Source organism: Mustela nigripes, chromosome 4 (assembly GCF_022355385.1).
Source record: "Mustela nigripes isolate SB6536 chromosome 4, MUSNIG.SB6536, whole genome shotgun sequence".
Classification (NCBI taxonomy): domain Eukaryota; kingdom Metazoa; phylum Chordata; class Mammalia; order Carnivora; family Mustelidae; genus Mustela; species Mustela nigripes.
Genome location: NC_081560.1, coordinates 37,158,552 through 37,171,019, shown reverse-complemented (window position 1 = coordinate 37,171,019; position 12,468 = coordinate 37,158,552). Strand labels below are relative to the sequence as shown.

General features: G+C 40.8%; 1 protein-coding gene across 3 annotated transcripts in view; it reads right to left on the bottom strand.

Annotated features, from left to right (window-relative positions):
- DOCK4 (dedicator of cytokinesis 4) overlaps window positions 1–12,468 on the bottom strand; it is a 431,767-nt gene that overhangs the window by 133,691 nt on the left and 285,608 nt on the right. For all 3 annotated transcript variants that reach the window (XM_059396554.1, XM_059396556.1, XM_059396555.1), the window contains exons 17-21: window positions 8,641–8,797; window positions 3,619–3,716; window positions 3,426–3,509; window positions 3,144–3,244; window positions 788–869 (exon numbers count right to left, since the gene is read on the bottom strand). In XM_059396554.1, coding sequence (XP_059252537.1) covers window positions 788–869; window positions 3,144–3,244; window positions 3,426–3,509; window positions 3,619–3,716; window positions 8,641–8,797 — 522 coding nt within the window. The remainder of the gene's footprint in view (window positions 1–787; window positions 870–3,143; window positions 3,245–3,425; window positions 3,510–3,618; window positions 3,717–8,640; window positions 8,798–12,468) is intronic.

Sequence of the window (12,468 nt, the reverse complement as noted above, 5' to 3'; positions counted from 1 at the left end):
TCTTAAAAATAAAATAAAATAAAATGTAGTTAACAGAGAGATACCTGTTTGCTTCTCAACAATTACTGTGCTTTCCTGGCAGGTCCTCTTGCCACTTAGCATTTTACCTTCCATCAGACCAACGTGATAAATTTCTAATTAGGAAATTACTTGCTTTACAAAGTGCATACCTGTCATCGTATTGTCTATTGACATCAAACGGAGTGGCACTCAACGACAGGACATGAGAGGACTCTCAGACCTGCTACTGGACAATTCCTTTGAGAACCTCCGTTCCTCATGAACACATTTGCACGTGGAGTGTTAGCATCTCCATCAGAGCACTAAGGGCCCAGACATGTGGGCAGCATTAAACCCTGAGACCCAGTAAAACCTCAGGTCTTCAAGCCACCCTATTCTCTCTCAAAATGTCAGACAAATTGTTCTCAAACGGCCTCTGTCAGGGTGTTGAAGGCAAGAGCCAGGAAACTGCAAGCTGAACTGCCCATCCGTGGTCTTCAGTCCTAAGACCTCCACTCCTGCCAACCCTAGACTTCACTCCAAGGGTTCTGGAGCTCAGAGGTACAAGGATTCAATCCCAAGCAGTTTCAGTGGGTGAGCCTGGCAAAGCTTCCTTCAAATTTCATCAGCTCTGGAGGAGCATAAACTGATTAACATCCTTGAATTGGAATGCCAGTACTATATCATCGCCAATTACTGTCTGTGTAGAGGAAAGCAATTAGTTTAGGCGTCACCATGCAACAGCTCTGTTTGATAACATTATCTGCTATCACCGGCGTGTCTTTACCTTCAACACCTCCTGGATGTGCTCTTGCCGTTCCGCTTCCGTTATCCTGTCCACGTACCACTTGAGGACTTTGATGAGATCTCTGAAACACAGGGGAAGAGAGACAGAAGGTGGACTTGGTCGAGTTCTCAGCTGAAAGCCAAAAATCCAACATTTTGATCATGAGGAGGCTTCTTTTCCCAAGTCCTCACAGCGTTCTGTCAGACCACTTCATCTCATGATATGAGGAATGTGCACACCAACATCACTACCCCTCTCTGAAGCTGAACAGAGAAATACTTCCTCCCATTGAGATTCTCCTGGATACGGCCATGTCCCATTGACCCTGCTGTTTCTGGCAAAGCTTCCCAATGGATAAACACAAACACCAGAGAAAAGGACTCTGGCCAAGAAAGGGCCTGGAAGTCTGACCGTCCATCTTGGATAACTGATAATTGGGATTTCTTCCCCAGTGACCATGTAAACAGCTGGATGAAATGCTCAGTTGGAGGCCAAAGCGGGTGTGGGGAAGGATAAGGCAACAACCCCCTTCTCCAGATCACATGCCCATGGACTGATCTAGCCAATTCTCGGACCCGTGGGAAGAACAAGTCTTCTCATCAGAGTGCCTTAGTAAGAGAACTTCCAAAACAGCCAAGTTTGTTTTTTCTTATAAGGAACAAAATTGGAATTAAAAAAAAAAAAAAAAAACACCAATAATTCTTAAGATTGCAGTCTTGCTACCTTTACCTTTGTTCTGTTCTTGGTTTCTAGGAAACAGAGCAATTTTTAACAATGTTCCTCTTTTCTCTCAGTCAGGGAAGAACGCATGGATGTAGTACAAGGCAGGTGCTGCCAGGAATGTTATTTTGAAGATATAAATGTCAGTGAGTTTCTGACCACCCATAGCCCGAGAAGATTCCGTAGGCCTTATCTGTCTTGTTAGGAATGATTATCCTGCTCTCCTGGCCAACATGAAGTGTTAGAAATTACACCCTTCCTCTCCAGCTTCCACTGAAAATTTCAGTCACAAGTGGTGAGATGTTACTAGGGCCCCAAAAGTTAGGCCGAGTGGCAGAGTCAGGCCGATGTTTCTAACTATCCCTGATATTACATTTCACTCTCTGTAAAAATCATGATGACACGCCATTCATTGAAATGTTGGAGTATTAAATCTTCACATGCCTTAAGAGGCAATACCCAGGGCGCCTGGGTGGCTCAGTTGGTTGGACGACTGCATTCAGCTCAGGTCATGATCCTGGAGTCCCAGGACGGAGTCCCACATCGGGCTCCCAGCTCCATGGGGAGTCTGCTTCTCCCTCTGACCTTCTCCTCGCTCATGTTCTCTCTCACTGTCTCTCTCTCAAATAAATAAATAAAATCTTAAAAAAAAAAAAAAAGAGGCAATACCCAACGTAACAGGATCAAATGCTTATTTGATTATTTATCTTTTAGATATCACATGATGGGGGGCAAAGGGCAAAAACATGATTCCATCTTTTTTTTAACCACACTTCTGGGAATAAATGATTATGTGTGTACTTGGTCTTGGTGCTTCAAGTATAAGGTAAAAATACCAGAATAGCGATGGCAGTGTTAGAACAGAGAGAAAGAACTTTGGGGAACATTCCAGGGTTGTATTTAAGCAGGGTGAAAGACCAGAAAGATGTTATACATAGCAGAGAAAGAGAGACGCTGTTACCTTCTGGCAAGTATCAACTGGGTTGTAGGGAGGCAGGTAAGAGCTACAGCTTGTCATTATTCATTCACTTTAGCCTTGCCTGCAGAATAATCTGAGCTAATAGGAAGGGATGAGCTGTGAAAATGGCAGCTCCTATCAAAGGGTCAAGCCCACAGCTGACCTGCTTAATGGCTTCACATGAATCAGCACGCATTAGGCAGGCAGTAGGAACTCAGTAAATATTAACAGATAAATGAATGAAGGGATTTAAAAAGATACGATGACCAAGGCTGTTTTCCTTTCACATCTCTTTCTTAAAGACTTCTAGAGTAAGCAAGGAATGTGGCGGTTAATTGGGGTTCTTGGCAGCCAGGCTGAAATAACCAGGCATTCAGACGAAAGAATACCACATGAAATGGAGACAAGAAGAAAACATTTTATAGTTTAAGTTTTAGGAATAGAATTCAGAAAGGCTTTTTTTTTTTTTTTTTTTTTCCCCAGGTCCTTTTAATCAAAGTAAGTTGCAGCCATTAAAAAAAGATGTGTGAGAAAGGAAGAGACTGACTCAAGAGACACTTCAGTTGTTGTGGTTCATTTCTTCCTACGCTCCCTTTTAAATTTTCCTATATTGCTGGTTCTGCGTGGAAAGGCTCAAAAGGAACTGCTTCTAAACCAATTACAAGATAAAGGCCTTACCTGTATGCAAGTGCCCCAGCAAAGTGACTCTCAATATAAGTGTCCATTACAGGTTTAAAATGATGGAATTTGCTATCTTGCAGCAAATTTATTATGTGAACCTAAAAAGAAATTTGAGGTTTATAAAACCAAATGCAAATTATGGGTTGTTTTTTTTTTTGTGGGGGAGGGTTCTTTTTAAATGACTTATGCTATTCAGTGCACATTTCAGAAAGAGCCTTATGAAAGTCAAGACCAAGAGACAAAATTGTTAGGATATAATTGAAGTGAATTTAAACTCACCAAAGAATCAAATACTTTAGACCCATATTTTTGGGAATTTTCATCTAAAATTCCAAATAATGTATCCAGTGTATCTTGCAGAAACTGTAAGATAAAGAAATAAATTAATAAAGAAAATATCATCTGCCCTTCCCCTCCAAATATTCTTTATTCCATGAATTTCCCAAGAGAGAGATAACGAAACACCATATACCTTTACTATCTCTGAGCCATCGATTTCTTTTATTTTAGAGAGACAGCCTGTGATCTTGTCTGGGTGGGTTCTCCATTTCAAGAGATCAAGCATATCACCTTTCCAACGAGAAAAAGAAGGTTAATCACCTTAGCAGAGAATTGTCTCTCACATGAAAGTGTTTCAGCGGTAAAAGCTTGAGTCCTATACATGTTGCCTAACCCTCCTGATCATCCAAGTTTCAGTGTTTCAGCGGTAAAAGCTAGAGTCCTATACATGTTGCCTAACCCTCCTGGTCATCCAAGTTTCAGGTTCCCCCAGACCATGACTAGCTCTCTAAGATGGCATTTATTGTATTACAGTGTATTCTAATTATTTCTCTCTTCCCAGTGCTCTTGATTTACAAACTCCTACTTATCCTTCAGTTCCCAGATTAGCTGTTGCTTCATCCAGGAACCCTTCTTTCCCGAAACCTCTGGACTGAGCTAACTGTCGCTGCTTCGTGCTCTCACCTCACAGTGGCGCTGACCTCACTATTTCAGTTGTCTTTGTGCCTACTAGATTGTAAACTCCAAGAAAGAAAAAGCCAACATGCATGGGTACAGAGCAGGCAGATAGCTGGCAGTTGATAAATATTTGTTGAATCCTTTTCTGCCAAAGTGGGAGCTTCTTGAGGGTCAGAAACCTGCTTTATCCATACTTGTGCCCCCAGCACTAGCACTCTGCCCAGCAACCAATTCTACCTGGCAATGGAGGTCTTCTTGACAATGTGACCCGAACTTGGCAGGACAAGAAGGTCCCCTGCACAAGGATGACAAGTTTGGTCAACTGCTGGGTCATCTAGGAAGCCCGAGGACTTGAGAGGGCCAGTTTCTGGACATCATGGTCATCTTCCAGCCCAGATTCTGGGCAGGTGCAGGGCCCATGTCTTCCTTTTCCTTCCCTTCCGAAACTGACAAGACGTGGGCCCGCGTCTACGCGGGTCCTCAGAGAACCTCTTCTGGTGAGGGAAAAAATCCTTCCCTCGGCTTTTCTGGGCAAAAGTTAGGAAGGCTCCTGAACATAGTGGCCAGCTTCACTAGTATCCAGAGGGAGCAGGGAGACAGTGGCGTCTGGAGCCAATGACAGCAGGTAAGAACCGACAAGGCTTGTGTATGTGCAGGAGCTCACAGAGCAAGGGAACCTGGCGGAGCTGGCTTCCCGGGCTCAGTGGGGCTGGAAGACTAGAACAACCAAGAAAGAAGCCAAGAAGGCCCTCCCAGGCTTAATGGTGTGAACTCCACTTAAAAGCATTTCAGGAGAAACCCCAATGGGACTTGCTTAAAGACAGAAAGACCAACATGGTAACGAAAATCTGAAGAAATCAAAAATACGAAATCGAGGAAGAAGTAGTTGTGATGAAAAAGAAAGATGCTGTGGTGAAGAGAGATGAGAAAAAGTGTAAGAATCTTCAGAGGAGAGAGAGGCAACCTTCACCTCAGGCAGATTCAAGAGAAAAACTTCACAAAGGACTTAATAGTGAGAAATTTAGTCTTAAAAGGAAATATTTATCTACATCAAACAGGGATAAGAGGATGGTTTAGAATTAGAAAAAATGAGGGAATTTGAAAAATAATGACTTGTAAAGAGAAATTTATGGTATTTTCCATAGCAGAAAAACCTGCAAGTGTTTAGTATTCATGACTAACTCAGACATCGTGGAGGTAGGATTGGAACCTTTTTAAAAATGACTGGTTACATGTAGAAGAGTAGGTATTTCCACAGAGGGAGACCTGCCACGTCAGAGGGAGCACCACATTCTTCTCCCGTCTGATTGCGGCCTCCCTCCCACATACTTCTTACTTCCTGCATCCTACCGCAGGATGCCTTCCTGCCCAGGCATCTTCTCTCACAGTTCCCCAGCGCATGACCCTTGCCACTTACTCCTCACTTCCCACTCCACCTCCACTCCAGCTCTCATTCAGTCTCCCTCCTCTCTTTCCTGCCCCTCAGGGCAAGGTGTCCAGGGCCTACTAGCCCAGTGTGAGGAGTGTGTGCAGACGAAGGAGGTGGCAGCCCAGAGGCAGCGGTGGGAAACCAGGAACAGCACTGTCCTCAGGAGAGCTGGAGAAGAGAGGACAGTGGTCCAGACAATCAGATTGAGGTGGGGCTGTGGACCTTTCCTGCGAAAAGTCTGATGAATATTTTGAGTGCTCATAATGGAGGAAAGGAAGAGTAAAGCCGTATGTTCCTCTGGGTGTAATTAATCATGTGTACAAAGTGCTCAGAATTAAGTCAGAACTGTCATCGCCTAGGTCTCTATTTTGCTGTCTGAAGATAGGTAAGTTGCAAATTAGGAGCTATGACCTATTGCTGAAAATGCAAATTTTAAGCATTCCATTCAAAAAGCATTTAAGAGTATACTGTAGGTTTGACCTACCAAGAGCTAGAAAATAGGTGGATGACATAATCCCTACTTTTTTTTTTTTTTTTTTACTTTTAAATCACACTCTCAAGAAGAGACTGAATGAACCACCCATTATTTGGGGGAGAAGGGGATGTGGGCAAGTCAGCAACTGTACAATTAACTGTCAAGCTAAATTTAAGCACTGTTTTTAAACCTTTTTAAAAGTTGTGTTTAACAGCCCAAGGAAGAAAACAAATAAGCAAAACCATTTATTCTCTGATCCCTACTTTCAAGAAGCTTAAAGTATCTCCTTGATCTGGCTGTCCCTGATGTCCAGCAGGGTACTCCGGCCTTGGAACACTAGCCCTGAACAATACTGGAGTGCAGAATGGGTGCAGAGATTCACTTTAGGGATCGTGAAATGCAAATCTGCTGTTAGAAACTATTTCTAGAGACCGGATCACTTGCTAAATGCCCAATTGTAATGGAAATGGGATTTGTCTATTTTCCAATTTGAGTAAAACGAATACAAAGCAATTTAATTCCAATTTGCAACTGGATTACTTCTACACAGAAACGTGTGTCTAGCATATAAATTCCAGAAAGATCAACTGACTTCTTTCCTCCGTCTCATCTCTTTGAAACACAGTATTTATCGCCTGGTTCATTCCCAGCTGTGTTACACTGACAAGGTTAAACAAACCCAAATGATAATTAAGCACTTATCAGTGTCCAAAAAGGAGACAAGCATTGTCCTTCATATAGTGAGATGTTTAATATAATGACTTCTAAGTATGTTTATTTACCCATATCTACCTGAAAATGTTCTCCACTTTTACAAAGCAGCAACTTCTAAGTTTTAGGATTTGGTTCTGTTTTATGTACACAATTCTGTCTACCAACCTAAACCTGAGAACAAGAAAAGGTTAAGTCGGCCAAATACTTTGATGGGAGATAAGCTATTGCTAGGATTATCTGTGTGGTCGGCAGAACAGCGGCCCCATAGATGTCGATGTCCTAATCTCTGGTACCTGTGAATATGTTTACCTTTTACAACAAAAGAGATTTCACAGATGTGATAAGTTAAAGGTCTTAAAACATGGGCAACTATCATGGAATAGCTAGTGGGCCCAAAGTAATCACAAAGATCCTTAAGACCAGAAGATGGTCATAGCCATGTCAAGGTGCTACACTGCTGGCTCTGAAGACGTAGGAGAGGCCGTGAGCCAAGGAACGCAGGTGGCCCCGTTGGAAGCTAAAAAAGGTAAAGCCACGGGTTCTTCCCTAGAGCTTTCAGGACAAATGCAGGTTCACTGACATCCTGATTTTAGTTCAGTGAAAACTCCCAAACTGCTCAATGATACATGTTTGTTGTTTTAAGCCAGTAAGTTTACAGTAATTATTCCTACAGCAGGAGGTAACTAATACAACCTGAAATTATTCTACCAGAGGCAACTGGTTAAATGTGAACCTAGGCTCTGTAACAGACATACAACCAATCCACACAGAATAAGTACAATTACTGTCTGAAGGAGTCAACAGCAGGTTGATTTTCTTATCTTCATAATCTCTGTAGGGATGATTGGCTTCATAAAAAATAACACCTGAGGTGTGGTAAAGGCTTTATAAACTATATCCGGTTCTGTCAGTGAAGTTTTTATTTAAGTAAAATCATTCATCACTGAATACGGATAAACTCTTGATGTTTCTTAACTTGGTGATGGCTACCTTCAACCAAATGTAATAAAAATATGCAGTTGATTTTGAAAACTATTTCTCCAAAAATAATTTTGGAAGGGGAGAAACAAACCAACAACAAAATGTGAAAGGGTCATTGCCAAAGTTCTACATATATATAGCAGCACTGCAAGAGAAACTGAAAGGTAGCTTAAAAGAGGTTAATAGTATAATGTGACATTTTACTTCTTTTCTGATGCCATGTACTAAGAGAAGAAATATGTTTCCTTCTACAAATGCTGTTCTGTGACAGCAGAAAGAACTAATCGCACGTACCGATGTTTAGGCACAGGAACACTTTATGATACCTTATTATGAAGTGATTCTCAACATAATGAATCTGACTTATTAATATGGCATTCAGAACACTAGCCAGAAGCCTTATATGGCAACCATGAAGAATTAAAAAATATTTCATTTCCTTCCTTCATTACAGATGATGTTTTCATGACGGTTTTCCAAGGAGAAGAGCCTATTTTATTAATCATAACTTGGTAAACAATCACTGACATAAAAAGTATGGTAGAATAGAAAAGCAATATCCAGCTAATTAAACGAAAAACAGCCTTATTCCAAAGCCTACAATTAGCACTGTTTATGGAGCTATAAAACAAGAGAGATTAAATGGTCGTATTCTTTGTCTCTCCCTCTTCCTCTTTTTAAAAAGCGGCTGGGTTTTGAAGCATTGTGCACTTGGGTTTCAATACTGGGATGATTTTGAAATCTTTAAATTAGATGCATTAACAGACCATTGGGTCGCAAAGGTTTCCATTTTACTGGAGATCACACACAGAAGGATCAACAATTTTTCTAGTGCAAAGTTCTTAAATATAACACTGGTGTTTATTAAACGTGTCTACCAAAATTCACAGGAGTGATTAAGTACAAGGGCTTTCAAATAAAACAGCATTATACGTTACCATTTTGTGTGAGTTTTGTGGAACAGAGAAAAGATGTTATCCAAAAAGACTCCTTTGTGGCCTTAATGGCTTGATGATTATTTCCAAGAAGGATGCCCTTGGAAAAGGGAAGTTTGAGGTAGCGGGTAGTATCCTGAAGATTTGTGTTTTCTTCACACTGTTAAAAATATTAAAAACAAAATATAAAAGGGAGGGATAAGAGACCTCATGAAAATTACTAAGCATCATTTCCATTTCTACTGTTTATGAACTGGGAAACATTCCACACAGGATTACAAATAGAATTTGGCTTTTAAGTAAAATACAACAAAGACAGAGAGAGAAGGAATTAAGCATGGATTTTGGGCTGGGACCAACTTGGGTCCCTCTCCCAGTTTTGCTACTTCTCCCAGGAGAAGCTCTATCACATTATCTGGCCATGCAAGATCACTATTTCTATCTCTAAAATCTCGGTATATTGTCGTAAGAGTTAGGTTCCATAAAGCCTTTTGCACAGTGCCTAATACAGAGGAAGTACACAAGAAATCATATTTGCAGTGACCACAGCATTTTTAAAAAAATGTTTAAATTCTTCCAACATCTCATCTGAGGTTGCTACTGAACGCCTCCTTATTTCGAAAACTGGCAATTAAAGGAAACTGTTTTTCAGGGTTCTCTAAGAGTCCTACCATGAGAAAGAAATCCCTACTTCACAGAAGACACCAGCTAACAAATGTAAAAGGAATTACAGATTTAGAATATATAGTTTCATATCCCTAATGTAACTCTTTAGTTAAAGGTTGTCACTTGGGAATGCTAAAATCGGCAGGAAAATCGTTGGATAAAAAAATTGGACATTTGGGATGCCTAGTTGACTTAGTAGAGAATCCAACTCTTGATCTCAGGGTCAGGAGTTCAAGCCCCACATTATGTGTAAAGATTATTTGAAAAAAAAAAAAAGATAAGAATTGGACATTCTTATGACACCAATGCACTGACACATAGATTATGACGTCCCAGAAGCAAGGGGGCAAATATAACCACATGCACATGGTTGGGGGGGGGGATCAGGTTGTCATAATACCGATGCAGGACAGGGCAAAAACACGTAACAGCATCCATAATGTATTCTTACTACAGATGCTGAACTGAATCTAGCACAACAGCAGCTTTCACTTCCACTTCACAGTCAACACAATGAACAGAATGACATGCTGAACAATACCACAGGGAAGCATCCAGAAAAATCCTAAAGGCAGCACTTTTTGCAGGATGCTTGGCTTTGTCTCTTCACGTCCAATGTCTTAAGAAAAAAAGATTGGTCTAGACAAACTAGCACCGAAGCTAAATATGACATTTGGTCCCAGATTTGGATCAAATCTGAAAAGAGGTTTTTGTTTTGTTTTTGAAATTATATACTGACTTAAGTTCTAGATGAGATTAAAAACATTAATGATTAGAAAATCATTAACTGAAAAAGTAGTGTACAAAATGTGAATATTACGAAGTAACGAAGATGTCCTTTAGCAGGTAAATGGATAAACTGTGGTTCATCCGAAAATGGACACTATTCAGTGCTAAACAGAAATGAGCTCTGGAGTCACGAAAAGACACACAGAGTGAAAGAAATGAAAGTGAAAGAAGTACAAGAAGTCAATCTGAGAAAGCTCCAGACTGTATGATTCCAGCTATAGGACATTCTGGGAAAGGCAAAACTATGGGACAGTAAAATGATGAGTGGTTGCTAGAGGCCATGGGGCAGGGATGAATAGGCAGAGCACAGAGGATTTTTAGGGCACTGTCATATTATAATGGAGATATGTCATTACTCATTTGTCTGACCCACAGAATGTACTACATCAAGAGCGAATCTTAAGGTAAACTATGAACTTTGGGTGATTATGATACGTCAATGTAGGTTTTTAAAAAAAAAAAAAAAAAAAAGGTACCATGCTGGTGAGTGAGGTTGATAATGGAAGAGGCTATTCATGTGAATAGGAAGGCAAATGAAAAATCTATATCTTCTTCTCAATTTTATTATAAACCTAAAACTGCTCTATAATATCATTTGAGTAAAAAAATCCATGCAGAAAAATATCTAGAAGGATATATACTAGAGAATTAAGAGTTAACAACACCCAGATAATGAGAGAATTGTGTTTTTATTGTAAAGTAACTCTATACTTCTTGGTAATGATAAACATGATTTTAGGGGCACCTGGGTGGCTCAGTTGGTTGAATGACTGCCTTTGGCTCAGGTCATGATCCTGGAGTCCCAGGATCGGGTTCTGCATTGGGATCCCTGCTCAGCATGGAGCCTGCCTCTCCCTCTGACATTTCCTCTCTCATGCTCTCTCTCATACTCTCTCTCTCTCTCTCAAATAAATAAATAAAAATAAAGTCTTTAAAAAGTGACTTTAAACTACAGTTCTGAAAAATATTTTAACAGATATAGAACTACTATAACAGGTTATTTTGAATGTAAGTTTTAAAATTCACACGAACTTTATTTCTTTAAATATCCTCAAGGCTAGCATCTTGGTAACAGGTAAGAATTTAAGCACAAAATCCCCTTGGCATTCTAGAATACTGTGTGTGATTCATAAAGTATTTTTTAAATTTTAAATAATAAATCTTTAGGAAAGACCTAACACATTTAGAGAAAAGAATCAGATGACTACAAGATGTTCTTACTAGCACACCTGCCCTGTAACAAGAGTACCTATAAACACGATAAACAGCCTCTATAATTCTCTTCTAGTGTTACAACTCCAAATGCTTTCTTTTATTATTGGGAGATATTTCATGGAGACAGCAGAGTGCATGAACGACACGTATATGGTTTAGAGAATCATTGCCAAGTGAACACTTCAAATGCCTTCTTCAGAAAAAGTGCTTAGGCAAAGTAACATTTTGGAACCCTCGAACACTATCCCCTCCCGTCTTGCTCTTGGTGTCAGGCCTTGGACCACCCCAAGTCATAGCATGACTCACAGCACCCTACACTGCCTCCATTTTCTGCCTGGATCTGGTCTATGGCGTCAGGAACACGGTCTGGTCTGCCGGCCCTCACCTGACTTGTGTTCCATCTGTCTAACCACCACTTACTGTGACACAACAGACATACTGTCCAGCTATTTCCAAGCCTTCTCTTCAGGAGCTGGAGCTGGCCCTAGTATGCTATGCTCCATCTGTTCACAGAAATTCTGCTCCTATAGATAGAGCTCTTATTCCCCCACCCATCAAATAATGGCCTAGTTCATGAGCCCTTCTGGCATGTTCCTAGCATTTCTGCTTGCTACAGTCATGTAGCTCCACTGGTAGTCATGGCCTGTCCACTTCTGTGACTGAAGACATGATGGCTGTGTCATGTCCTTAGGGAGCACTGGGACTAGAAGACTTGGCTGCCTTCTCCTGGGTCACTCATTGTGGCCCCATGAGCGCCACCAGCAACGGTTTACCTCACCTCTCCTCCAGCCTGGGAAAGTCAAGACCTCAGCATCCGAGTCTGTCAGAGGTTTGACACCTTGACAATTGTCACAGCTCAAGTCTATCACTCTTAGTCAAGTGTAAACATAACCATTAACATAAATATTAGGACACAAAAGTTAATTCAAGATCTTCCGCCAAGAATACTGGGTGTGTGTGCATGTGCATGTGCATGTGTGTGTGTGTGTACTCATCAGGGAAGAGCTGGTGAAGAGAATTCTACCCATCTACTCAGTAAAGAAAAGCACATAATCACTCTTGGGTTTCAATGAACCTTTTGATGATAACATTTGCCAGAAGTTTGACACTGATTTTTTTTTTTCCCTAGGTGGGTGGGTGGGTGTGTGGGGGGGTCCAATA